Here is a 25,738-nt window from a genome sequence, read left to right as displayed (position 1 = left end):
TGGGAAGTGATGACACATCACTTCTGAGTGTTCTTATAACCTCAATCTGATCATGATGTGGACAAAAAAAGGGGTTCTATGGAAAGTAACCTCACAGAGTGATCTGGTCATAAATTCCTAGCAGGGCAGGTCATCGTCCACGCCCCAGGAAAACACCATCTTTAGAAAAAGGCTTATGTCTCTACCTTAAAGTCCCTGTCCATTGTTTCTGTACCTCTCAGTTATCACATCTTTAAAATGCCCTTTCAGACCCCTCCTTCTAAATCCTGATCACCCTTTCAGTCCCCTCAAGAGAGCACTTAATCTTAACTACCTTGTAATCTAGGAAGCATTCATCTCAATCTATTGAGATCTTGCTTCCAGGTGCATCCTCTGTTTGGTTCAAATACAATTTATAAAAATTTTCTACAGGTTTAGATGTTTTTATGGTGACAGTGAGAAAACATCAGGCCAAACCAAACTGAGGGACAGTGTACACAAAGCAGACCTGTCCTTTTAAAAAATTTCAAGATCACAAAAGACAAGGAAAGATCGAGGAACTGGTAGAGATGAAAGGAAAGTAAGGAGACATGACAATGTGATGCAACGTGGGGTCCAGAAAAAGTAAAGCTGGAGAAATTCAAATACAAACCAGGGTTTAATTAATAGCATTGCACCAATGTTAATTTCTTATTTTTAAAATCCTTACCTGAGGACATGCAGAGAGATAGAGAGAGAGAGGGGAGGGGGAGGCAGGGAGGGAAGCTAGGTAAAGGGTATATGGAAATTCTACTATTTTTGTACCTTTCCTGAAGTTTCAAATTATTTCAAAATAAAAAATTTTAATAAAAGCCATTGGTATGGATGAGAGACAAGTGTGTATCATTTTTCTATGTTTTCCCAAACAAATGCCTCAGTGAAACATGCCTGGCCATTGCTCATGCTGAAGACCAATGTCGTGAGTGTGTCTGAGACATAGCCCCAAACATCCATGCTATTTCACTACTTCATTCATACCTCAAGGGACCTGGGGACTCCTGAAATGACTTTTTCAGTGTGATGGGCTCGAGGGGATAGTTTCCCCGATCTTGACACTTCCTTCCATAGGAAGGGACTCAAGTAGTGTAACTCCTGACTCTCTCGCCTCTCTATTCCCTCTTCTGCAGGGGAGGCAGAGTGACACATCTAATTGGTAGGTTTGGGAAGAATGAACTGGGCACGAGCTGGTCGGCCCACTTCCTCCTTGGGAGCGAGCAGCTCATAGCAAACAGGGGCTCGGCTCGGCTCTGCTGCCCAGGGCTACACACTCCCCTGCCTGGCCTGTCTGCGCCTGGCGAACCAGCTAACCTGAGGTGCTGATTTGGAAGCCTGTTTGATTTTCACCCCAATGTGATTCCCTCCTAGTATTTCTTAGTAACAATGGTGATATTTTTTGCCTCATCTGCTTTGTTCCTTGTTTCGTTTCTTAATTTGCTCAGGACCCGGGTAAGAAAAAAGACTGATAACCACTGGGCATTCTCTAGACCTCGCCAGGTCCCATCTGCTCCAGTTGGCAGTGTCCTGTAACTTCATTCTCAGGTGGTGGTCCTCTGTGGGGTTAGGAAGTATCTTCCTACTAATCTTCTATTCCAAATAGCCTCTGGACTTTGAGAATCATAAACAATAGCCACTGAGCACCGTTTTTGCTGGGCAAGTTGAGCTCTATGGGGTCAGAAAAAAGCTGGGGAGCATTGTGCCCACCTCACCCCCTGCTGATGTACACACAATTCTGGTCCATCCCAGAGAGTATGGGGCCGCGGTTCCCCTGGGATCTACTCGCTATACACACTACTGAATAAGTCATTTTCCTGGTCCTCTCACTGTAGTCTCTGCCCCAATGGTCAATTAAAATAGAGGCATAAAGCGTGTGTTTCTTCCTCTTTATAGACCATCATGCATTTATATTTTCCAATCATTTTCTCTGCTGCTGCTCTCAGTGCTGGTATGAGATGGAAATTTCTAAACAGAGCCTTTAATAGTCCATTACTTTTCACCCCATGTTATGTAATTTAGTTTTAAAGTCGAACTTCCACGGCAAACTGCTACTTGTGTGAATACCCGTCTGGGAGTGAGACTAATCTTCCTCTGCTCGAAAAGTAACCAACACTTACTGCACCAGAGCTATGATTATATCACAGTAAATACCCCGCGCAGGACCGGGAACAGCTCCGCAAAGAAAAATGCTCGGAAACGGGTAATGGGAGTGAACTAGATGCATTTTCACTGAGCTTTGAAAGAAAGGTGTCCGATCTGTTCCCATGTACTTTCTTTTCCTTAAAGAACCCCCTGTGAGGGATTCTGACAGCCTCTGCGTTGTACAGGGAACGCGTGGGGAAGAGGCCTGTAAGGGTGCGGTGCAAGCCCCATCACGAGCCCCGTTTCTCAGGCACAGAAAGAGGAGACCTGGCAGGTGGTTCTTTGTGTCCTGGCTCTTAACTGCTTTGCCTTTGCCATGGATATGACTATTTTAAAAGCCAAAGCAGCCCCCTCCATTTGAGCTGCAGAGGGCTACATGCACCAAACAAGAATGCTAATGACTCCTATCTAGAAGTCCCTCCCCCTATGAGGGTGGTGGCAAGTTCTGCACTGCGCGTCCGCACTGACACTGAGCCATGGGCCGCCGCAGCCTGACTGGCAGGCCGGAGACCCAGGGTAATGCGAAGGAGTCGCAATGACCCCCAAGAGTAAAAATAAAGGTGGCTGTTAAAACAACAGCCACAACAACAGAACAGACATGAAACGAGATTCCTCAAGAACATTCCTTTCCTCATAATAGGGGTGTGTTGACTTCATTAGTCGGAAGTCTTCAATTACCCTTTCCCAAAGTTTTTTGCTGAGTTTAATTTGCAAGGCTGTTAAGCGTTGATGCCAACTTAATTATGGCAAGCAAACAACCAAGCCATAACGCATGATGCCAATGGTTGGTTTTACTTTAGTTTCACATTAGGTTTGGGCTTCTCTTCTCATTTATAACTTTCTGAGCCAGGAAGCTTCCTGCACAGCCGCTTGCTTTTCCTCGGCCAGTGTCTCTGTCCCCCAGTTTGCCACAGGGGATTGAGGGAATAGATATTTATGACTTATTATCTCAGCATTAACAGTGCCCTTCAGTGATTTATGAAACTGCTCTTGCATTTTTAACCTTGAAGTCTTTTGGATTATTGCTCTGAAATGGTCAGACTAACACAGTGCAAAGACTCATAATCAGTTTCTTGCATACAACTTCACTCAAATGTAGGAAAAACAGAGCTCTTGGTGGCATAATGGCTCCAGATGGGATGAGTCAAGAATATCTAATCATTTAACCCAAAGCACCCTTGCATTTGTCACCATGAACATGGCATTCTCATCTATAGAAAATATCCTCACACTAAAATATAGTTATACTCACATCCCAGCATTTAGTGAACCAAAATTTTGAATGCCACGTACATCTTGAACTGAACTTCAGGACATCACTTGCTACTAGATGTGTTTCTTTCCCTTTCAGATTGTGACAATGATTCATGATGAAGCATTCAGTGTTCGATTTAGGCAGCAGGGTGGGTGATATTCAGGACAGTGAATCATCCCTGTTCTTTCTCGAGGGGCCCCCGGAAGCACTGTGCCGGAATTTTCCCAGTTCCGTGCAGGGATTCCTCAAAAGGATTTGGCAGACACTGACAGTGGGCCACCCAGCAGCCGCCCTTTGCCTTCTTCCTTACAGCAAGTAGTGGCCACAAGACAACATTCTGAGCAAGGAAAGATAAACAGGGTTTGCTTGGGGGACTTTGGGGGAGCTTCTGTTTTCTTATTAAAAGGAAAAGCTGAAGAAAAAAGCTCCTTGGTGCTGTCCCTTCCCTTTAACTTGAATAGAAGCAGCTACCTTGTGACCAAGAGGTGACCACCCTATAGACAAAAAGCCAATGTGCTTAGGAAAGTGCGAGGAAAACGGAGAGAACCTAGGTCTTTGATGACATCACTGAGCCATGAGAATAACCCCCAGACCCCCTACTCCTGGACTATCTTGTTAGATAAACAATAAAATGTCTTTATTGTTTACGTCCCTGTTACTTGCAGCAAAAACATTAAGTGACACAGAAACTGAAGCCTAGAGTGGAGGCAAGAACGTAAAGAAACTTGGCAGCTGGTCACTCCTCTTTTGACGCTGTGCCCCACAGGCTAAGGAAGGGGACAGGCCACCTGCACCTTGACGCCCAGGAGCCACCGCAGCCAGAGCTCCCGTGGCTTCACCATGAAACTGGCCTCTGGGTGTGATGAGGACACTAATGGTATTCAGTAAACAGGCAAGAATACAGGCAATGAGTTGGCACCTGACCGTCCAGCAAAACAGTGTAAGGGCAAGACAGGCAATAGGAGCAAAAACAGACTTTCTTCCCCCACTTCCCTCTGGGTTGAGTCTGCCCAAACGAAAGAGTCTCCAAGTGCATTTGCAGAAAAGCCTGAACTGCCCTTGTTATGGGACAAATCCATCTGTATTCTTAACTTGCACCTCCTGTGCGGGAGAGGCCTGGGGCAGAGGTTGCTGGGGGAGTACGGGGGGTTGCTTTCTTCCTAAGGGAGCTCATGACCAAGGCAGGTCAGGGTTCCAATGAACTTAAACCATCAGCTGAGCTCTGGCCGGCGGCTCAGTTGGCTGGAGTGTCATCCCATACACCAAAAGGCTGAGGGTTCAATTCCCGGTCAGGGCGCATACCTAGGTTGTGGGTTTGATGCCCAGTCGGGGTGCATACGGGAGGCAACTGACGGATGCTTCTCTCTCACATCGATGTCTGTCTGTCTGTCTCTCTCCCCGCCTTCCTTTCCCTCCAAATCAATAAACATATGCTAGGGTATTAAACACACACACACACACACACACACCCCCCACCCCACCCCCCGTCAGCTGATAGGACTGGCTGGGTGGTGACGGGCGTGTGTGCGTGTTTCCAGGAAACGCTCCTCTGCAAAAGCACAGGTAGATCAGTTTGAAAGCAAGCTGACAAACTGGAGAAGTTGGGTACGTTCCACTTCAGAGCTGTTCTTTAAATGACAATTATTACTAATAGGGATTATTTGGCTATTCATAGTTTAAGAAGCAAAAGGTATATTAAACTAATATACTAGAGATTTGAGCTCCCTCATTTCTGATATAATATTTTTAAATTGCTGATAAGTCTGTTTTAGCTTGAAACTATTTCTTCAAATATATTCACTCAGCAAATATTTGAGGGGCTGCATACCAGTAAGCGGGGGATCGTGTGTATGTGTGTGCATGTGTGTGTGTGCATGTGTCAGAGAGAAGGGAGGAAGTAAAAAGAAAGTGGGAGTAGAGATTAAGAGAGAGAGACAGACAGACAGACAGGCATAGTGTCCTTTCAGGAGTTGGTATACAGAAATGAAAACCATGAACTAACTCTGGTGAAGGAGGCCGCAGTTCAATTCGATTAGGAAAAGGTACTCTAAAACACTGGAAGGATCAGGACCAGCAAACTGCTGGCTGGGGACCACTGAACATAGGACACTGTCACGACACCCTCTGTCATCCCGCCATCACACGAAGGTCAAGTCTAGCAATGCCTCCCAATGGCGCAGGTAAGCAGGGCCTCAGGTCCGGCTCAGGTTTCAGGGTTGTCTAGTGTCTTTGGAGTTTAACCCACTCTTAGAACAGATTCTCTGAAAGAGACCGGGAAACCCAAATGGTTTCTAGAGTTTTCATAAGCAGTAAAACAGTGTCTGAAACCCACCGCCCAGTGTCACATAATAAGCAGCCTCTGTGGAGGGCACGCGAGCTCGCTACCCATTCGTATTCACGCTGAGCGCGGCCTGGTGCCACCGCCTCTGGCACTGTCTCCTGTCCCTCTGCTCTCTCGAACAAGCCCAAGAAATAGAAAAACATAAAAAGCTATTGTCCATGTCCATTGAGAAATGAAATGCACCGGACCAAGTAGCACGACTTCCTTAAAATAATACAACACTTCATCACTTTCGCATCTGGATCCCTCTTCTGCTTTGCAAAGTCATAAAGCTCGAATCAGCACCTTGATACATCACTGCTTTATTCTATTTAAATGCACTCTTTCAAAAAATGCAGCAATTTATTACAAGCTCTATGGTTTCACCTCACCTAAAGCACTTAATTTGGTTCATCTCCTGTTTTGCTTTGAACTGTTGGAGGCAATCAGAAAGATTGGAAGCAATTTATTAATATGATAACATGCCCTATAGCAGCAATTTTCAACCTTTTTCATCTCACGGCGCTCATGAACTAATTACTAAAATTCTACAGCACATCAAAAAATATCTATTTTGCTGATCTGACAAAAAACAGGTATAATTTTGGTTCATTCACATGGGACAGCTATTGTGTTGGCTGTCATCATTTTTTTTTTTTTAAATACACCTTTATTGATTTCAGAGAGAGGAAAGGAGAGGGAGAGACAGAGACAGAAACACCAATGATGAGAGTCACTGATCGGCTAGCCCACAACCCGGGCATGTGCCCTGACCGGGGATTGAACCCTGATCGCCTGGATCCTAGGTCGACGCTCAACCGCTGAGCCAAGCCCGGCCGGGCGGCTGTCATCATTTTTATATTTGACAATCTAAGGGAAAAGAGGTCAGTGCCCCTGACTTAATAGTCAGGTATTTCATGTTTTAGAAATTCTTGTGGCACACCAGTGTGCCTGTCGTGGCAAACCAGATGAAAATCACTGCCCTATAGCTCTGGCCTATGAAAACAGTCTCTGAATCACAGTGTAACCACAACCCACAGTTTACCACAGAGAGCAAGAATAAATGGCACATATCATAATTCTTTTGCCCAGTTGCAAGCTGACTGATTCATCAGATTTGACTGAGACTCCTATGTTACAGATGTGGCCTTTCTGTGGTATGCCCGGGGAAGGAAACACATGGTCTTTTACCTGCAATTGTCCTCCCCCGAAAATGTAACCCCTTCTACCACAATGAAAACCACAAGGCACAGGAGAATCAGCTTAGTTTTTAAGAAGAGAATAACAAAGATTTCCCACTTCTAGAGGAGTAAAGAGCTCTGCCCACATAAAGGGTAATAGTCAAGGATTTGGTTTGGGACAAAAAGGCTGGACTTGCGTACATTCACTGAGTATACTGCCGATGACCCGGCTGTGCCTGAATCATAGCTCCTTAACAAAAACCTCTCCCCAGAGCACCTCTCCGCCTCTTCCACCCTCAGCCTTCTCAAGGGAAGGAAGGAATGGACTGATCACGATGTTTAAGCCCTCAGGAAAGAAAACTCCTTTCTGCACCACAGTCTTTGCATCTGTGAAGTTATCAGTTAAGATCTCTCCTAGACCAAGAGGTGCATGATTCTCCTTTTTACTTTCAATATTATTTTGTATTGGTTTCTGGTGTACAGCACGGTGATTAGACAATCATGTACTTTACAGAGTGAGTCCCCTGATATTCCCAGTTCCCCCCGGCACCACACATAGTTATCAAAATGTTATTGACTATATTCTCTATGCTGTACTTTACGTATCTGTGACTATTCTGTAACCCCCAACCCCCTTCCCCTCTGGCAACCACCAGTCCGATCTCTGTGTCTGTGAGTCTATTTCAATTTTGTCTGTCCGTTTATTTTGTTCTTAGATGCCACATGTAATTGAAATCATAGGGTATTTGTCTGTTTCTGACTGACTAGTCCATCCATGCTGCCACTAACGGTAAGATTTCATTCTTTTTTATGCCCAAGTAATATTCCATTGTATATATGTACCACTGCCTTTTTATCTACTTGTCTATTGATGGGCATAGAGTTGTTTCCACATCTTGCCTATTGTAAATGATTCTTGAGGGCTGTGGCCAATGGGTGAGGCCAGATGTGGGGATGGGTAGCTGGATCACTGGTTAAGAGCTTCAGGGATCAGGACTAATCCATCCAGGTACCCAAGGATTCTTGTGGCTCACATAAACCAATTCAAAACCCCTTCGCTGAAATGCACGCTAACTCTTTAATGGATGCCAGTGGACAGAGAGGCAATGGATGGAAGCTCAGTGCTTGGCACAAAGCAGATGCTTAATTAACACAAATTCCGTTCAGCTCACTGGAATGACTTGCTCCTGGCACAGGTTTTTAGTTCAACTCAACAAATTGTCTAATTAGTCAATGCAGTTCCAAGGTTCACAGCATGCTCCATCCCATCCCCATTCTCTGATTCAGGAATTTGCCAAACCTGAGTTTTTCTCTTCAGATTCCTGCATAAGCCAAATGAAAGATGCACCTCAGAATGGGAAGTGAAACGGATGAACCCTAAAAATGTTATCTTCAGTGAAAGAGCCAGTTACAACGGCCATATACGTCTGATTCCACTCACATGAAATATCCAGCACAGGCAAATCCACAAACAGAAAGTACATTAGTGATTCCCATGTTAGTGACTGTTAACAGGTAAAGGATTTCTTTTTGCCCTAATGAAAATGTCCTGAAATTGGAAATATATCTGTAATTCAATTATACCCACAACTTTGTGTTTTTAATTTTTAAATTTTTTCTTAATCCCACCCCCAAGCTTTCCCCATACCAGTGTCTGTGTCCATGGGTTATGCTTATAAACATATAAGTTCTTTGATTAATCTCTCTCCACCTACTCCCCCCTCCCCACCTTCCCTCTGAGATCCTTCAGTCTGTTCCATGCTTCTGTGTCTCTGGATCCACTTTGTTCATCAGTTTATTTTGTCTATTATATTCCACATATAAGTGAGATCATCTGGTATTTGTCTTTCCCTGACTGGCTTATTTCACTTAGCATAATACTTTCTAGTTCCCTCCATGCTGTCACAAAGGATAAAAGGTCCTTCCTCTTCACAGCTGCATAGTATTCCATGGTGTAAATGTGCGACAGCTTTTTTTACCCACTCATCTACTGATGGGCACTTGGGCTGTTTCCAAATCTTAGCTATTGTCAATTGCGCTGCTATGAACATAGGGGTGCATAAGTTCTTTGTGATTGGTCTTTGGGGTTCCTTAGGATATATTCCTAGAAGTGGGATCACTGGGTCAGATGGCAGGTCAATTTTTAATCCTTTGAATGTATTAAAAACCACAGAAACATACACTTAAAAAGGGGGAATTTTACAGTATATAAATTATAGCTCAACAAAATTGTTATTAAAAAGGGAAGAAAAAAAAAAAGAATGTCATAATGATTGAAAAAGTCCTGGGGAAGGGAAAGGGTTTGAATTTCATCCCACTGGCTGTGTGGTCTTGGGCAAACTGCTGAACCTCTCTGCATCGCAGATTCACCAACCAGTAAGTGAGCCTATCATCTCACTGTGAGCCTTCTAGGCCAGCTAGGAGGATCCTGCTATCAGGAACTGAAGGTTGAACTCAAGGACTCCTTCAGCCTGAGAGAGGAGGTGGTGTGCAGAGTGATGTAGGTGGGCCTATCCCGGGCCAGCCTTCCCAGGCCGGGGTGGATGGAGCAGCTCCTGGCGAGCATTCTGGCAGGTTTCCCTCTTCAGGATTAATTCCTTCAGATGGTTATTTCTCACTGTCTTTGTGTATCTCACAAAAAACCAGATGGCCTGCTTCTGTGTTTTCTAGGGGAGGAAGCTAAGCCCCTGGGACGTTATGTAACCTGTTCAAAGCTACCAAGCATGGAAAGCCGGGACCTGAGAGCTTTCTTCCCTGATGAAGCGGGGTACCCCTTCCATCTGAAAACTGAGAGCAGAGCCGGGGTGCTGAAGCCTTCCGCATCCTGTGCTGACAAACCTTTACCAGGTCTGTAAGAGCCTACAACAGTCAATCATTCCAGAAGTATGAAGGGGGTGGGAGCAGGGGAGAGGGAGAGAGGGGGAGAGGGAGGGAGGGAGGGAGGGACCCAGTAAGCAGACTGTAGATTCAGATCTTTTGGTGTCAGGAATACATAAGTGAAGCAGGTTTCCTTTGCAAAGTTCAAGGGAAACGGTGTGTTCTGTTTTCATCCTTCGTTTCGTTTTCCACTTGGGAAAAACCCCTGGCTTTGAAGCCTCTCATTAGGAAAACCATCAATGAGGGGAGCTTTCATGAGATGGTGGGGGGTGGAATTAGTGTTATGGGAGAGGAGAGCCTGATCGGCCTTCAGACGGTTCATCCAGGGAGCCACGAGGTCATGTTTGGCTGCTTGTTCAGCTGGAAAGTTAACATAGACAAATGCTCCACTTACTGGAGAGCCCGAGGGACTAAAGACATTGAGGTTTGCCCTGCGAATACCGCCTCGGAAGCCAGCCGTGCCCTCCACGTGAAAGATGGGCGCTTCTCCAAACTAAGCGAGCACCTTGTTGGAAAATGCCTCGCCCCGGAGAGAAAGATGTCCCTGTCCCCCAGAACGGAGGCAGGGATATTGAGTTCACTGCACACAATCTTCCCTGTGTAACCCGTAACTTTATTGAAGTTGACATGGAAACCTTTTTAGCAGGGCTGATGTTAATACTCGAGGATATCTTTCCTGACATCTGGATCTTTTTATTTCAAGGTTTTTTAACCTGTTGAAGTCTCTTGGCGAGGTCAAAATATGGCAATTTTTTTGTTCTTTTGTTTTTCACTTTATTCTCAGAACATAGTCCATAGCCCATCTGACTGAGTCAAAATGGATATGAGGGTAAGAAAGTAAGGAACAGAAGTGGGGTGTCTAACAGGGAGAGGACAGGAGAGCACTGGGGGGAGAAGGAAAGGGAGAGACAGGGGACCCCAGAAAACGAACAGATATCAAGGGAATCCTAGCAAAGTTTTCCAGAAAAAGAATATGATAGAAAACACGTTCATGCCTATCATATAACAGGGATAATTAATGTTCTCAACATCTGCAAAGAAGGAGGCCTTAACATTATCATTTTTCTTACAAGAATTACATACGTGTGCATACGAATCTATGTAGATAGTCAGTCCCCAATGTATAATTCTTCAACTTTTGATGGCACAAAAGCGACATGCATTCCGCAAAAACCAAGTAGGCTAAGCTATGATTTTTGGTAGCTGATGTGTGTTAAATGCATTTTCAATGTAACAATATTTTTAACTTAAAATGAGTTATCTGAACATAACCCCATTGTAAGGTGAAGAGCATCTATCTGTATAGGCAAAAATGTAACAATATACACACAAACGTGTGTATGCAGGTAAACAGGGACTGTGATACAATATTCATTAGCAGAACTGACCCTTCCTCCTGCCAAGCCCACCCCAATGACAAACTAGAGCCTAATATTTTAAATTTGGTGAAATTAGCAGAGCACAGACTTAAGAAAACATAGGCCACTGTTATCTTTCCATTACTTTCCACTAAGAGTGGATGACTGATTATTTTAGTGACAAAAGGTCCTCGCTTGCCATCCCTTATTTAGCTCATGAGACAATAAGGCATAAAACCAACCTATCCGAGGCATGGAGCTATCCCTGTCCAACTTAATGAGCAACTAAGTAATCAAGGAAAATCGCCATTGCTTATATAGCCATAATGCAGATGCAACATGGCATATAAATCAGTTAAGCCCTATATTGCAAAACAGACAAATAGATTAATGCATGTTGCAGAGGATGAGTGAAGAGATCGATTAGGTTACTGATTCAGACCATGAACTTTCTCTCAATATACTGCATTTAACTTTTAAATAAGGTTTAGGAGAACCTGTAACATTTTGCTCACTGACAGAGCTATATTTTACTAAGGACAGAAATTGGTTAGTCTATAAAAATTAAATTATGCCCCTTTCACTGTATCTAGTCAAGAGGAAAAACTCTAATTACAAGATTGCGCTGTCAAACAAATGCAAATTCACATTCTTTACACCCTGGTTGTAACAATTCAAATGGGTGGGGGGCTTCTATTCTGCAATGAAAATCAATATTTCAAACATTTTTTTCAGAGTGCAGTGTAAAGCAAGAGCAAAGGAAATGTCACTATCAAGGGTGCTGGAAAGTAGTGGCTAACTCATTAAGTGAGAATAAGCCATTCCTTATACAAACACTTAGATATCAGTTAATAAGGCCAATGGAAGGGCAGAACCAAAAGGTTCCTTCCTCACAGCTGTGCCTTATTGCTCCAGAAATGGCCAAGGGGATAGAGAGCAATGGAAAGTAATATCTCAGCACCTAATAGAAACACCACTCTGGGGAACAGGTAAAGGTTAATTTTAAATGTACTTCTCAACTGAAAATTAAATGTACCTGCCTCAAAACTCAAAGAGCTGAGTTTGCAGACTTAATCCAGAAAGGACTAACTGAAGGCCTGGCTGGGCATACTGCACTGCTGGTATTTTTTGGAAAGAGAATGTCTTTCATTACTGTTTAATGTCAAACCTGCTTGGTTCATTAAAATCTCTTAGTCCACTTAAAACTCTGGTTTTCCTGTAGTACTTATGAAAAATGCCACTCCACATAACACTCAAACTAAAACTCCTTTGGTGGGCTCTCACATTTTTTCAGTATCCACTTTGTGGCCTGTCCACTCAGCTTGTTCGCTAAGTGTGCTCAGGTGAACCTGGCAGACGTGCGAGCTGTCTGAGTCTTTAGCACTGGGCCTGGATTATCTTTTCAGGCAAACCTGGCAGCATATTTTACTATATAAGGCGCTGGCCCAGGAAGCAGGTGCTCTTTAGTAACAGCTGGCTGGTGGACTTAGATCAGACAGCTAACTTTTCTGGCCCGGTTTCCCTCCTCTATAACACTTAAAAGATGCTCCAGATCAGCATTTCACGACTTAGGGGCACCCCAGAGTCACTTGGGGAGCTTACAGAAGACCCGTTGTCAGGTATACCACAGGCTTAGGGGACTGGCTTCTTGGAGGAGGAGGGGGGAGGAGAGGGGGAGGGCCCAGGCATGTGGGTTTGAACAGAAGCCCCAGGAAGATTCCTACGTGCACCCTTAACTGTGAGCCACTGGGCCCATTCAGCTCTAACGCACAAAGATTCTCAGAAAAATGTATGTTACTGATCAAGCAAACAAACAAAAATTCTGACTTTGATTCCTAATACTGTCATTTAACAGGAGTTTCTTTCTTTCACCAGAGTGGAGAAGTTGACCCTGCAGTAGAATTGAACACCTGTGGGTTGTGGCCTCGGGGAACCAAGGGACTCGAAAGAGGACTACCAGACGGTGCGAGGTACTCCCCAGGAGGCACAAAGCCTGGAGGAAGAGCCGCAGGCTCAGGGCACACGGGAAGCCAGCTCTTACTGCTGTGGTGCTCTTGCCCCACTGTGGTGGCTTAATCAGTTTTAGGTTGGTTCTCTGTCGCTGCCAACAAGAGAGTGAAGAGTCACTTAATTGATTGACCTCTAACAACTACATGGAGATGCAAAGGGAAGCGCTTTAAAGTATCAGCGGCCCGACTGTCTGTCGTTCATTTGACTCAGGAACATGTATTTGGCTTTCTTTTGCATTCCGGCTCTGAAATGCCGTTTCCATGTGCACAGCACTTCCACCCTTGCCCTCCTAACTGGTCTTTCCTTTGCGCCCCTCAGCTGTTTGTGTCCCAGCTTTCAGAAGCGAGCCCACCTTCTCACTCCAGCCTCCGCCCGCCCCCAGCAGCCTGGGAAACGTGGCCGAGGAACCTGGTTTGGGGACAAGGTGCTCACGCGCACCGTGACTGACCTAACAGCAACTTCAGGCCAGGCACTTAAACCCTCTGCGCTGAAGTTTTCCAGGGATAAGTGGGTGTTATGTGCCCGCTCCACCCTTTCTACAGGGTGGTTTGGAGAAGACAATGAGGCCGATGAACACAGCAGATGTGTGGTACTCATCTCGGGTATACTTTTAGAGAGGAAGGAAACGTCTCTCGGAAAAAGGACACCTTTTCTGGCTATAACTTGGTTCATATCTTTCTCTCTCCTTATCTCACTGCATCCCAGGTTATAATCATGGTACCCAGGTAGGCAGTGGTCTCGAGGATTCTGAATAAGTTCCTCATGTGTCCGCAGTACAGCCCCCCTTTTTCTGGCTTTAATCTACTGCCTGGAAGAAAGCAGCAAATATCTGAAAGTACCAAAGTGTTCGCAGTGATCCTGGCTCAAATCACAGCAGCCCCTTTGGCAGATGGGCAGTACACTTTTGCTCAAGTACAGCTCTCAGGAATGAAATATGTGGAAAAGAAACAGCTGTCAAAATCATCTCTATCAATCTCGACTAAAGAATCATCACGAAGTTTTGTTTTGTTTTACTTTTTCAATAGCCGGAATCCCATATGACAAAGCGATGCATGCTGCTTATCCTGGGACAGGTTATCCTTGAGAACAATTACATTTTAGATTTCCCAGAAGAGAGATTTTTGGGGCAAGAACCCACACCCAGGCCAACAAGGACCTCCAGAGAACAGTCTTTAAAACTACACACACACCACATCATAGCACACTGAGGAGCCATCTGCTCCCCAAGTAACTGTGTAGTTAGCAACATGGCATTTCCAGGCCCTTCCAGAGAAGGAACTACTTTCCCAAGGATCTGGCTTTAAAACTCTAGCCCCTGCTTTAACTTGCCAGCGGGTTAAGGAGGTCATTTAACTGATGATTGCCAGAGGGAAGAGGGGTGGGAGGTAGAACAAGGGAAAGCGGGGATAAATGGTGATGGAAGGAGATTTGACTTTGGGTGGTAAACACACAATACAATATACAGATTATGTATTGTAGAATTGTATACCTGGAACCTGTATAATTTTATTAACTAATGTCTTCCCCTTCCCCTATAAATTCATTTTAAAAAAGGAGGTCATTTGACAGTGGACACCTTCACCAGGCTCTGTGGGCAGTGCAGTTCAGCAAACTGAAGAGGAGCAAGGCTTTGGTTCATTCAGTAGCATTTAGCATATGATGCTGTAGGGGACTCACTTTAGATGCACTATGGCTTCAGCAGCAAGGGCGTCTGGGAAATGCTAGACCCTGTTTAACTCTCTGTAGCCTCAGGCTTGGCTGAGTACTCAGGAAACTGGAATGCCCACCCAAAGATAAAAGTCAGGCCCCAGGAAGGAGGTTAATGAATGTACAGAGTGTGATAACTGCCTGACGTTATGTTAACTTTCTGGTGAACTATGTGACTAACCACTATATGGTTTTACTGTTAACCCCCCTATAAAAAGGAGACCCTATCTTGGGAGGGTGCGGATTTTTCCCTGCTGGCCACCACTGGCAGCAGCTGCCTTGCCCATGTGTGTAAGTTTCCCCTATTAAGGCTCTTAATGATCTGAATAAGGTCCCTGTCAGTTCTTCAGAACTGATTCTGAATTGAGACGTTTGGGGCTCTTCCCCCAACAGATACTATTTCTCATTTTTCCAATATTCTGAAAATGGCAAATTTTGCTTAAGGGTTTGACCTTGGAATTGAAGCTACAGTTCCACCCATTTCCCCAAAGTTCCAGCTGCACTTTTAGGGCTTTGATTTCTGATAAGACTGCTGGGAGGAGCTGGGGAGTGAGTTCCATGTCCGTGAGAAAACTCTGGTCACCTGAAGCAAGTGGGGAGGTTTCTACCCTTGCATTATGCCCAGGCCCTCTCATCAGCCAGCCAGCCACCAAGCTTGTGGGTCTGGGAACCACACTCCTTTGAAAGATCTTGGCAATTTGTGCCTGAAATGTGATGCATTAGCTCTAAAATTAAATAAAGATCCTGTAGCGTTCTTCAAAGAAATACGGCGTGGCTCTATGACATAACACATTTTTCAAGCTCTGACCTCTGGGGACTTCAACTAGCTTCATATTTCAGGCTGACATTGCTCACAGGGTACTGTCTAGTTGTCCAGGCAGAGGCGGTTATCCATATATTTCCCAACCTCCTGATCAGCTTTTTAGCAGAGGGAGGTGAGGGGAGTAAATAAAAAGAGGAGAGCCACTCATTAAATGCACTTCCCCGCCCTAGTCCCTGGAGGAGAAGCCCTGGTAATTAAGTCTAATGAGATTAAAGTAACTAGAAACTCTTCCTTTTCCCAGCACTGTAAAAGTAAATCTGTGAGAACCAGTGTGCATGCATTAAATCAAAGTCAGGGTCCCTTTTCCTGTAATTTAATGGCTCCCTCACTGACACCGGCCGGGCTGGCGGCGGGAGGAGAGGGCTGCCAGGCTCTTACCTGCACTCTGCTCCATCACTTCTTTCTGACACATGTCCTGAACGTTCACTGTGCAATTCACGATGAACTCCGGGGACGAGCAGTCGTTGTTCAGCTGGAATTCCTCACACTGGTAACACTGGATTTGCAGCGCAAAGCCTGCAGGACAGAGGCACTGGGGTTCAGATCCAGCCCCGCTATAAAGGCCGCCCGGGGCCCCACGACCCTCCCCCGCCCACCCCGCCGCTGGGGGCCAGTGCTCCTGGCTGCAGGGTTTCAGAGCGAAGCCGACGCGGCTGAAGCCGGCAGGGGGCGGCGCGGGCACCCAGGGTCCCGAAAGATCAAGTGTTATTCTGCGAGCTACACCTGGACCCACGCTCGCGTAACAAAGAGCCGGTACAACGCCACACCTGGCCTTTCCACGTGGAAGCTGCAGGGAGGGGTACACACCCCGAGGGAGGCGTCGCTCCTGAGACCAGCGTCAGCTCCTAGGCGCTCTACGCTGAAGGATTTGCCTAATTGTTAATTGGTTACAAATGACTTAATTAGTATTTTGGCATCACTCACGATTGCACTCGCAGACAGACGCCTTTTTAGTTTTAATTTCTGGAGTCAGCATTCCCGTGCTGTGTGGCTCCGAGACTCCCTACGCGACCACCCGGGAACCCGGGAGGAAGTGCCGGACGCCAACTGCTACTGCGCCCCAAGTCCCCGGCCCTTCTCCGAACCGTCCCCGCAGCAGCAGCGGTGGCCGCAGCGACTCGGGAGGCGCGTGCGTGTATGCGCGCGCTCGGACCCCCGGCCGCGACCCTCCAGCCCTCCCTTCCCGGCTAACCCTTTGGCTGCGTCCCCGGTCGGGGTCCCAGCTTCGCAGAGCTCGTTCGGAAGACGGTCGCATACTGGAAAGAAGGAGCGACACGTTTTTGCGTCTCTCATCGCTCCAGCCTGGCTGCTCCGCTGGGATCTACAAGCTTTTGTCTAGACCTAACTCTCCCCGCTCCCGCGCTGACAAGCGGGGTCCCCAAACTCGCCCCTCCCAGCCCCAGATTGGTCGCGCTCGGAGCGCAGCGACACAGCCCGGGCGCGCCCCGGCCGCAGGCTGCCCCGCGCACCGCTCACCTGTCGGCGGCGCCACTCCCACGGGTTGCTAGAGACGCCTGACAACTTGGCGGGGCTGGGGGCTGTCTGTCTGTCCCTTTTCCTCGCGGAGGAGGCCCCTGCTGCGCTCGGACCCTCCCGCCTCCCCAGTCCTTCTTCCGACAGTGCAGCCCGAGCATCGAGCGTCTGCAGCTCGAGTCCCGCAAATCCGCGGCTCCTGCCTCCTTTCCAGCAGCGCGGGACTTGGAGACTTTCCCATCTAACGCCTCTGGGCACCAGATGCCGCCGAACTCCAGCTGGGCAACCTCTGCGCAGCACTGGGCGCCCAAGGGACGCAGGGGCCGGCGGTAGAAGCGGTGCGCGCTCCTGGCGGGGCTGCCAGCCTCGTCGTCTTACCTTGAAGCAAGAAGAACCCGCAAAACGTTGCTGCGATGCCGAGGATCCACATCCTCCCGGAGCCGCGGGGCCGGGAGCGGGCAGGTGCCTCCGAGGCGGCGGCCGCGGCGGATACTGCGCGGGCCGCGGCGGCTGTGGCTGCCGAACCTCCCGTAGCCCGCGCCGCTGTCGCCGAGGCGCCCGTCGCCGCCGAGAGGAGCCGCAGGTGCCGCGAGCGGCGCCCGCATCGCCCGCGCCGGGGCTCCCGACTGCGGGTCGCCGTTCCCCTCGCTCGCTCTCTCGGGCAGAGCGCAGCGTCTCCGGAGTTGGCGGCTCAGACTGAAGGAACTGCTGGCGATCCGGGGCGCCCAAAAAGTCTCGCCTCTTCTCCCCACCTCCCACTCCAGGCACCACGTGACGGCTGCCGAGTTGGGGTGGGGGTGGCGGGCGGGGAAGGCTGGGACTGTCTTTCCACGTCCCCACCCCCTTCCTGTCGCCCTCTTCTCCAGCCTCCGCACGTCCCTAGGACAAGGAGGCCGGGGGGAGAGAAAGAGTGTAGTTTTCCGAGGCGGGGAGGCTGGAAATCGGTGAAGCGTGAGAAGAGCGCAGCAGGTGCCGCGGGGACTGGCCAGAAGCTGACTGCGGGACCTGCGAGGCGGAGTCGGAAGGCTGCGTGCCGGGCGGGCCCTCCGCCCGCAGGTGCGCGCTCCCCACGGCCCCCGTGCCCCGGGGACGGTCCTGTTCCCCGCGGCGGGCGGCTTCCCTCCGGCAGGGTCCGGCCCACCCGGCTGGGGCTGGGGGCGCGCTCCTGCACACTGCCAAAGTAGACCCCTGCATGCGCCCCAGGGTGTCGCGCGCAGTTGCGCCTGCTCTTCGGAGTGGCCGCTGGGTCATTACCAGCCTTGGATTCAGCTGCGGCCGGGTGGGCGGGGTGCGGCGGGGCCCCTGCCCTGACTGGCGCGCTAGCGCCCCGCAGCCCGCCCTCCTTCCGTCTTCCTGCGCGCACCGCTGGAGGGTGCGGCGACGCTACCCTCGGAGAGGGCCGCCCCGGGGACTACCCTCGCGGCCCCCCACTAGAAAGCAAACTGGGACGGAGGTGGTCGCGCTCCTCTATCACCTTCCTCCAGAAGGCCGGGCAGCTCCATCCAGCGCTCAAAGCCGTGGGTCCTTAGAATGCGCTCCCGCGTCCGCTCCTGCGCCGCGCCTTCCCAGCCCGGGACTCGGGCGCGGGGTGCTCCGGCCCCTTCCCTGCCCCCTTTCTTCCTCTCGCTGCAGCGACCCACCTCGAGTCCTGCGGGGGCCGCCACGGTGCCAGGCCGGCCGCGTCCGCCTTCCTGGCCGCCGAGCCTTGCAGCAGGTGGTACGGGAGCCGCGGGCCCGCCCGCCCGCCGGAGCGCCTGGCGCCCCCGCCCCCACGCCCGCGCGCTCCCGCCCGCCCCCCAATCCCTAGGCAGCATCCATTTCTGTGCAAACAGCTTCGGGAACGTTGCCACCCTTCACCTCCTCGGGCCACCTCTTGGAAGCAGCTCTCGCAGGCGGGGACGCTGGTCACTTCCCCACCCCGCGGGCAGAGCAGCTCTGGAAACGGGCTTGAATCACTTTCTTGTAATTGCGCGGCAGCGACTGCTCCGCGTCTCCCTCCGCCGCCTTCTCGCCCGGCCTTTGCACCCCCCTTCCTTGCGCTTCTGGCCGGCTAACCCCCGGGGAGGCTGAGTGCGGAGACCGCTGCTGGTTAGTCTGCAGACGCCCACCTGACAGGCCGAGCGACTCTGGAGCAGGAGGCCCGCTTGCGTATTCCTTGGGGCGCTCGTCCTTGGGGCACCTGTGGGAGTCAAACACCTAACGAACGGGGCCAAAGGCTCCTCAAACAAGTTCTTTTAAACTTTCAGAAGGTTCGATTGTGATAGGACTTTTATTCAGAAATGAAACAAAAGAACTTTTAAAAGTCTGAAAGACAATGACGCTTTACATAATTTTCATTTAAGACAACAGAATTCAAATATAACAAATTGCACAGATTTACCAAATAACACTGATCATACGATAGTCTTTAAAGGAACAAATGTGTACTAAAGTAACCATACAGATCCTAAAAATATTTCTATTATGCCTAGTTTACAAGCTCCTGTACAAAAGCAATTATAAATAGTTCACATCTAGAAAAAATACACATAACCTTTAAAATAGAATTTATCCTTACATATAAACAGACTTTGTAGAAAAAAAAAGGATATTAAAAAGTAGGAATTTTTCATAGCACCATTTAAAATTTTTTTTTTTTTTAAAAAGTGAACATGGCAAATAGAAAATTGCTTTCATTCTACATTGTCCAGATTTTAATAAAAAGAGCAGGAACATGAAAATCAACAAAAAATGTTCCGAATCATAGCAAAGGACTAAGTAGGAGAGGCTGTAGGAAATGTTTGCAGGGAAAATCTGCTGTTGAAAATAGAATTAGGTCACTTCTGCTACACATCCCTACGGATCAGTGTCACACTTCGGTACCCTTTACTTTTCTCAGTAGAAGCAGAATTATACTTATTACTAGAGCCTGACTCTCTCTGGTGACAATTTTGAAATTGCACTAGAATTAAAGTTTATATCAAAACAAGATCGTGAGATGGAGATTACAATGAGCCTTTGTTTTTTGGCAGGCCTTGTTTTAGGTTTACGGAGTGTACCCACAAACAACTTGAGCACTAGGATGATGGACTGAACACAAACTTTAGTTGTAATTTTTAAAAATATATTATCATCGACTTCTAAAAGACTTAGTACAGCATTTCAAGAGCATGGCACTGATTCAATTTATTGCTTTTTTTTTTTTTTGCTACAAATATAATTTCTTTTCCAAAAAATTTACAACTTCTGTACAAGTATTCAAAAAAAAGTGCAAAAGTAAGACTTCTGTTTCGTGGGTGTGTTTGCTTTTAATTCTTGTGAAACACAACAAATGGAGTCTATCTGTATTGCCCTGTCCAAGAAGCAAGCTCCAGTGGGTCGCTTGCTGTGACTCTGACAACAGCTCTGGTGTTGGAACAGTTTATTGTCATCTCTACCTGCCCCCTCCCAACCCCTGTTTCTTAAGTGCTTCATTTCCAGCTCACTAAGGGTGGGGAAAAAAGGTCCTTTATGCATCATTGGAACCCTGACTCGCACAGGAAGAGAAGCTGTCGTACAAAGAGTCACTCAAAGATTCCAAGTTGTCCTTCCCGGGGCCATCGGAGCCACTCAGAGACGCTGCCTCATTTTTGGTTCTTTCTTCCTTTTGTCCTTCAGCCTTGTTCAGAGAGTTCTCTTTTTCTAATGAAACCACAGTATTGCTGTTATAGTTATTGAATGACTCCAGGGAAAGTTTAGATAATCTATTCTCAGGATCCTCTTTTGTTTCTTCAACTTGTTTCAATTTCTGCAATAAAAAGAGAAAAATATTAGAAATATATTTCTTTGGAAATTGAGTCCTTCCATCCAATATTCAACTACTGTCTGTATAAAGAGCAGTTTGAAGGGACAGAGAGAACCTACAAGTCTTCAACAAGCTTCTAGTACAATTAAATGTAATAATAAAGCCAATTTGAGGGATAAATTAAGACTTGAATCATTTTGCTGAGATAAATAGGTCCCAATTTGCAAAGCAGTTAAGTGCCACTTAGTTTCATTTTAAATGGATCCATTTGAAATTTGTCCAGGTAAAGTGCCTTATTTTTCTTAATCAAAGTTTCAGACTACTTTCTTTCCTTACTAAATATTATTAGTTATCCTGCTGCTAAGTATGGGTAGGGGTTGAATTTCAGCCAGAAGTTACGGTTACATGTAAAAAATAGAACAAACAAAAATACACAATCCCTCAATTGCCATGAAACTTAAGTACATGTTAAACTTATCAGAACCATTGTCATGTTTGTCTTTTGTCCCTTTACAAGTCTTAAGATATTTGAAAGAGATCTCCAGGGCAGTGGGTATAGGTTCTAAAAGGCCCAAGGGCTTAAAAATCAAGTAACAGGTCTACACCGTTGTAACCACACCCCTCCAGGAGGTCCTAATAACACCAATTTAAACGGATTTTTTAGGATGTTACGGTAGTCTCTAGGACTTTATAAAACATTGTAGTCACGTTCAATAATTACTGTAGGTAAACCCTGTGGACATTACTATATTCAGCTGCTCCAATGGCTCCTAAGGGGGGAGAGGAGGCCAGGGCACATCTCATCTTTTCATCTTTATGCAGAAGTTCCATCCGAACAGAGGAAGAGGCACAGGCAGGGTCGAGAGCTCCCACTTATGAAGCACCCACTATGTAAAAGACGCTGGACGTATTTTATCGGTAAGCCTTTCACAAGCCTGCAGCTGGCACACCCCCATTTCAAAGAGGAAAACAAGGCTCAGGGTGACGGGGTCACTTGCCCAAGGTCATTGAGCCAGTGATGGAGAACAGGACTTGAATCCCTGTCTGGCTGTCCTCCATGCTCCTGGTTGACCACGCTCTTTGTAATAAAGGCCACGATGTCCTGCATTGTTTTCCTATTTTGCTCCCCAAATATTCCACACGTTCCACTTAACTTGCCAAACCATCGCTCTCGGCTGTCTCAGGCTCTGACATGGGCAGTGTGTTTCCTCAGCCCACCCCCGCGTGGTTCCCGGGGACACAGAGGTGAAGTGAGGAAACTGCATTCTCACTCGGGAAAACCAGCACAACCAACGACTATGAATCTCGCGTGTTAAATATTTCATTATTTTTTAAAGTGAATTTATTGGGGTGACGCTGATTCACAAAACCATACAGGTTTCAAGTGTACAACTAAATAAGACATCACCTGCACACCGCATTGTGTGCGCATCGCCCCAAGCAAAGTCTCCGTTCGCTTCTACCCCCCTCGGCCCACCTCCACCTGCCTCTACACCTTTCCCTCTGGCTGTCACCACACTGCTGTGTGAGTCTATGTGTTATGTATACATGTTCTTTGGCTAATCCCTTCACCTTCTTTCATCCAGTCCCCCAGACCCCCTCCCCTCTGACAGCTGTCCGTCTGTTCCATGAATCTATGCCTCTCTGTTTTGTTTGTCAGTTTATTTTGTTCCTTAGATCTCACATATAAGTGAGATCATATGGTATTTGTCTTTCTCTGACTGGCTTAAAGCACTTAGCATAATAGTCTCCCAGTCTGTCCATGCTGTCTCAAAAGGTAAAATTTCCTTCCTTTTTTATGGCCATGTAGTAGGCCACTGTATAAAGGCACTTTGGCTTTTTTATGCAATAATCTGGTGATGGGCACTTAGGCTGTTTCCGGATCTTGGCTACTGTAAATAATACTGCAATATAGGGGTGCATATATTCTTTTGATTTAGTGTTTTGGGTTTCTTAGGATAAATTCTCAGAAGTAGGATTGCTGGGTCAAAAGGCAGTTCCATGTTTAATTTTTTGAGGAAATCTCATACTGTTTTCGCCAGTGGCTGCACCAGTCTGCATTCCCACCAACAGTTCACGAGGGTTCTCTTTTCTCCACACCCTCGCCAGTACTGTTTGTTTGTTGATTTATGGATGATAGGCATTCTGACTGGTGTGAGTTGGTACCTCTGATGATGAGTGATGTTGAGCATTTTTTCATATGTCTCTTAGCCATCTCTATGTCCTCTTTGGAGAAGTATTTATTCAGGTCCTTTGGCCATTTTTAAAATTGGATTGTCTTGATGTTGTAAGTTCTTTATATATTTTAATAATTAACTACTTATCAGATGTATCATTGGCAGATATGTTCTCACATACAGTGAGTTCCTTTTTCATTTTTTGATGTTTTTATTTTTTTTTTTTTGCTGTGCAAAAAGCTTTTTAGTTTGGTGCATTCCCATTTGTTTATTTTTTTATTTTGTTTCCCTTGCCTGAGGAGGTATATCAGCAAAAATACTGCTACAAGAGATGTCTGAGATTTTATTGACTATGTTTTCTTCTAGAATTTTTATGGTTTTGTGACTTACATTTAAGTCTTTTATCCATTTTGAGTTTATTCTTGTGTATGGTGTAATTTGGTGAGTTAGTTTCATTTTTGTGTGTATACCTGTCCAATTTTCCCAGCACCATTTATTGAAGAGACTGTCTTTACTCCATTGTATGTTCCCCCCTCCTTTGTTGAATATTAATCGACCATAAAGGCGTGGATTTATTTCTGGGCTCTCAGTTCTGTTCTATTGATGTATATGTCTGTTTTTATGCCAGTACCATGCTGTTTTGAGTACTATGGGCTTGTAGTATAGTTTGATATCAGGTATTGTGATCCCTCCAACTTAGTTCTTCCTCAAGATTGCTGGGGTATCTGGGGCCTTGTAGAAAGCATACACATGGGTTATGTTTTCTTATCTATTTAGCTGCCCTATGTTTTTTGATTGGAGCATTTAATCTATTCACATTTACAGTTATTATTGATAGGCACTCACTTATTGCCATTTTATTCTTTTTACCTACCATGTGTTAAAAGTTTAATAGAAAGAGAAAAGGTACAGAAAAGATACAGAAATGGATGACTTCCCTGTTCCAAGAGCAGGCTCAGGCAGAGTTTCTCTCTCTGCTCTGAGAAATGGCGTAATTCTATGGGGATACTTGAAAAATCATCCTTGAAGTGGTGCTTATTTCATTATACTATTAATGTGCAGGAGCATGACTTACAGAGCTAGTTTCAATCTCAGACGGCTACCTTGAAACCACAGGTGGGCTGAGGGACAGACTCCTAGCCGATTACAGAAAAGTGGCTCCACAGTTAGGAGAACTCCATACAAAAGTCCCTATTCACATCATACCGTTTTTTAGGCATTTTAAGCAAAGAATTATACAGCACAATACTAAAAATACATGGAGAGAGTAGGAAATGCTTTGATTATACCAAGTGTGGGTAAATAAAGGGCATTCAATATGATTTTCTCCTCACATGACTATGTTCTCTCTTTTACCTCATTCAAGAACCACAGGCATTTTCCTTGACTGTTTCTGGTTAATGTGGATCTCAAATTATTCAATAAACATTTATTAGCGATGCTACCATGGGTCAGGTGGAGGGTTTTGGTGCTGAGGATATAAGGCTGAATAAAATCGCATCCTGTGGAGGCAAGTTGGGGCCCTGGAGGCAGACAGATCTGAGCCTGAATCTCTCTCAGGTTTTCTCTTTTACTGGTTGGGTCAGTGCCCAGAGCATCCTTCCTCAGGTGTAAATGGTGATAAGACACACCTTTACTTCAGGATTGACCTAAGTATTAGAAATACAATACCTTAAGATCCTGACACATAGTAATAGGTACTCAGTCAATGGTACAATAAATAAATAATAGTAAGACAGAATTCTTACTCGCGAATAGTGATTCTCAAACTGTGTTCTCCAGGCCAATAACATCAGCATAACTTCAGAGATGGTTAGAAATGCAAATTCTTGAGCCCCACATAGATTTACTACATCAGAAATGCTAATGCACAGCCAATTTTTAACCAGTTCACCAGGTGATTCTTATAGATGCTAGTATTGGAGAATCACTAGTCTAGAAGAAGCTGTAGTCTTGGAAAGGATGTGAAAAGTATATTATGGTAGAGATGAGGGAAGAGATGTATTTACCATTAAAACACCCACAAATCATGCATCATGTTTTCTACATGCTTCATTGCTTATAGGTTTGTTTCTTCAATTAATTATAACAACATTATTCAACTGAATATAACAACACTTACATTGGCCAGGCAGGTGACGGGAATGAAGACATGGCCCATTTTAAGAAAAATCACATGGTCTTCCTAGTCTTTAATTTTCAGTTTTGATAAGAGGTGAGTATAGAAATATTTTTTGACTATAAGGACAACATCAGTGCAAGAATGACAATGAGGGTCAACTGGCAGTCAGCCTCAGTGTTGGGGAGCGATAGGCAGTGGTGCGGACTGTGGTCAGCTCACGAGCAGGTGCCTAATTGAAAGGCGAGAGCAGCTACAGGTAAAACTTGTGGGATACAGTGGGTTCAGTTCCAGATCATTGCAACAAAAAGAGTCACAATCTCTTTGTTAGTGGAGGCTCTTGCCTTCAATTTGAAAAAAAAAAAAAAAAAAAAGGAACATCTATGTGAAGAGCAATAAAATGAGGTATTCCTGTACTGAAATTTAGTTTATTGCTGCTGTGCAGAAACACTGGTCCAGATATTTTGATTTTAAAGGTAAGGCCATAAATCTAGAACAATATTTGCTTATATTTAAAATCC

General features: G+C 46.3%; 2 protein-coding genes across 9 annotated transcripts in view; both read right to left on the bottom strand.

The window, feature by feature from the left end:
• Window positions 1-17,669, bottom strand: part of LYPD1 (LY6/PLAUR domain containing 1) — a 32,404-nt gene extending 14,735 nt beyond the window's left edge. The window contains exons 1-2 of one of the 2 annotated variants that reach the window (XM_016199496.2): window positions 17,537-17,669; window positions 16,064-16,201 (exon numbers count right to left, since the gene is read on the bottom strand). In XM_016199496.2, coding sequence (XP_016054982.1) covers window positions 16,064-16,201; window positions 17,537-17,588 — 190 coding nt within the window. In that variant the 5' untranslated portion in view covers window positions 17,589-17,669. Of the gene's footprint in view, window positions 1-16,063; window positions 16,202-16,877; window positions 16,963-17,536 lie in introns of those variants that run through there. The other variant, XM_087819439.1, reaches the window with a different exon arrangement.
• A 1,739-nt stretch (window positions 17,670-19,408) lies between these two features.
• The window catches only part of NCKAP5 (NCK associated protein 5), an 883,253-nt gene continuing 876,923 nt past the window's right edge, over window positions 19,409-25,738 (bottom strand). For 4 of the 7 annotated variants that reach the window (XM_087819896.1, XM_087819894.1, XM_087819895.1 and 1 more), the window contains one exon: window positions 20,825-20,924. In XM_087819896.1, coding sequence (XP_087676022.1) covers window positions 20,908-20,924 — 17 coding nt within the window. In that variant the 3' untranslated portion in view covers window positions 20,825-20,907. Of the gene's footprint in view, window positions 20,925-25,738 lie in introns of all 7 variants that reach the window. The other 3 variants (XM_087819892.1, XM_087819891.1, XM_087819893.1) reach the window with 1 other exon arrangement.

Source organism: Miniopterus natalensis, chromosome 8, assembly GCF_054644295.1.
Source record: "Miniopterus natalensis isolate mMinNat1 chromosome 8, mMinNat1.hap1, whole genome shotgun sequence".
Lineage (NCBI taxonomy): Eukaryota > Metazoa > Chordata > Mammalia > Chiroptera > Miniopteridae > Miniopterus > Miniopterus natalensis.
Note: the sequence above shows the minus strand (reverse complement) of the source record. Positions and strands in the feature narration are given on the sequence as shown.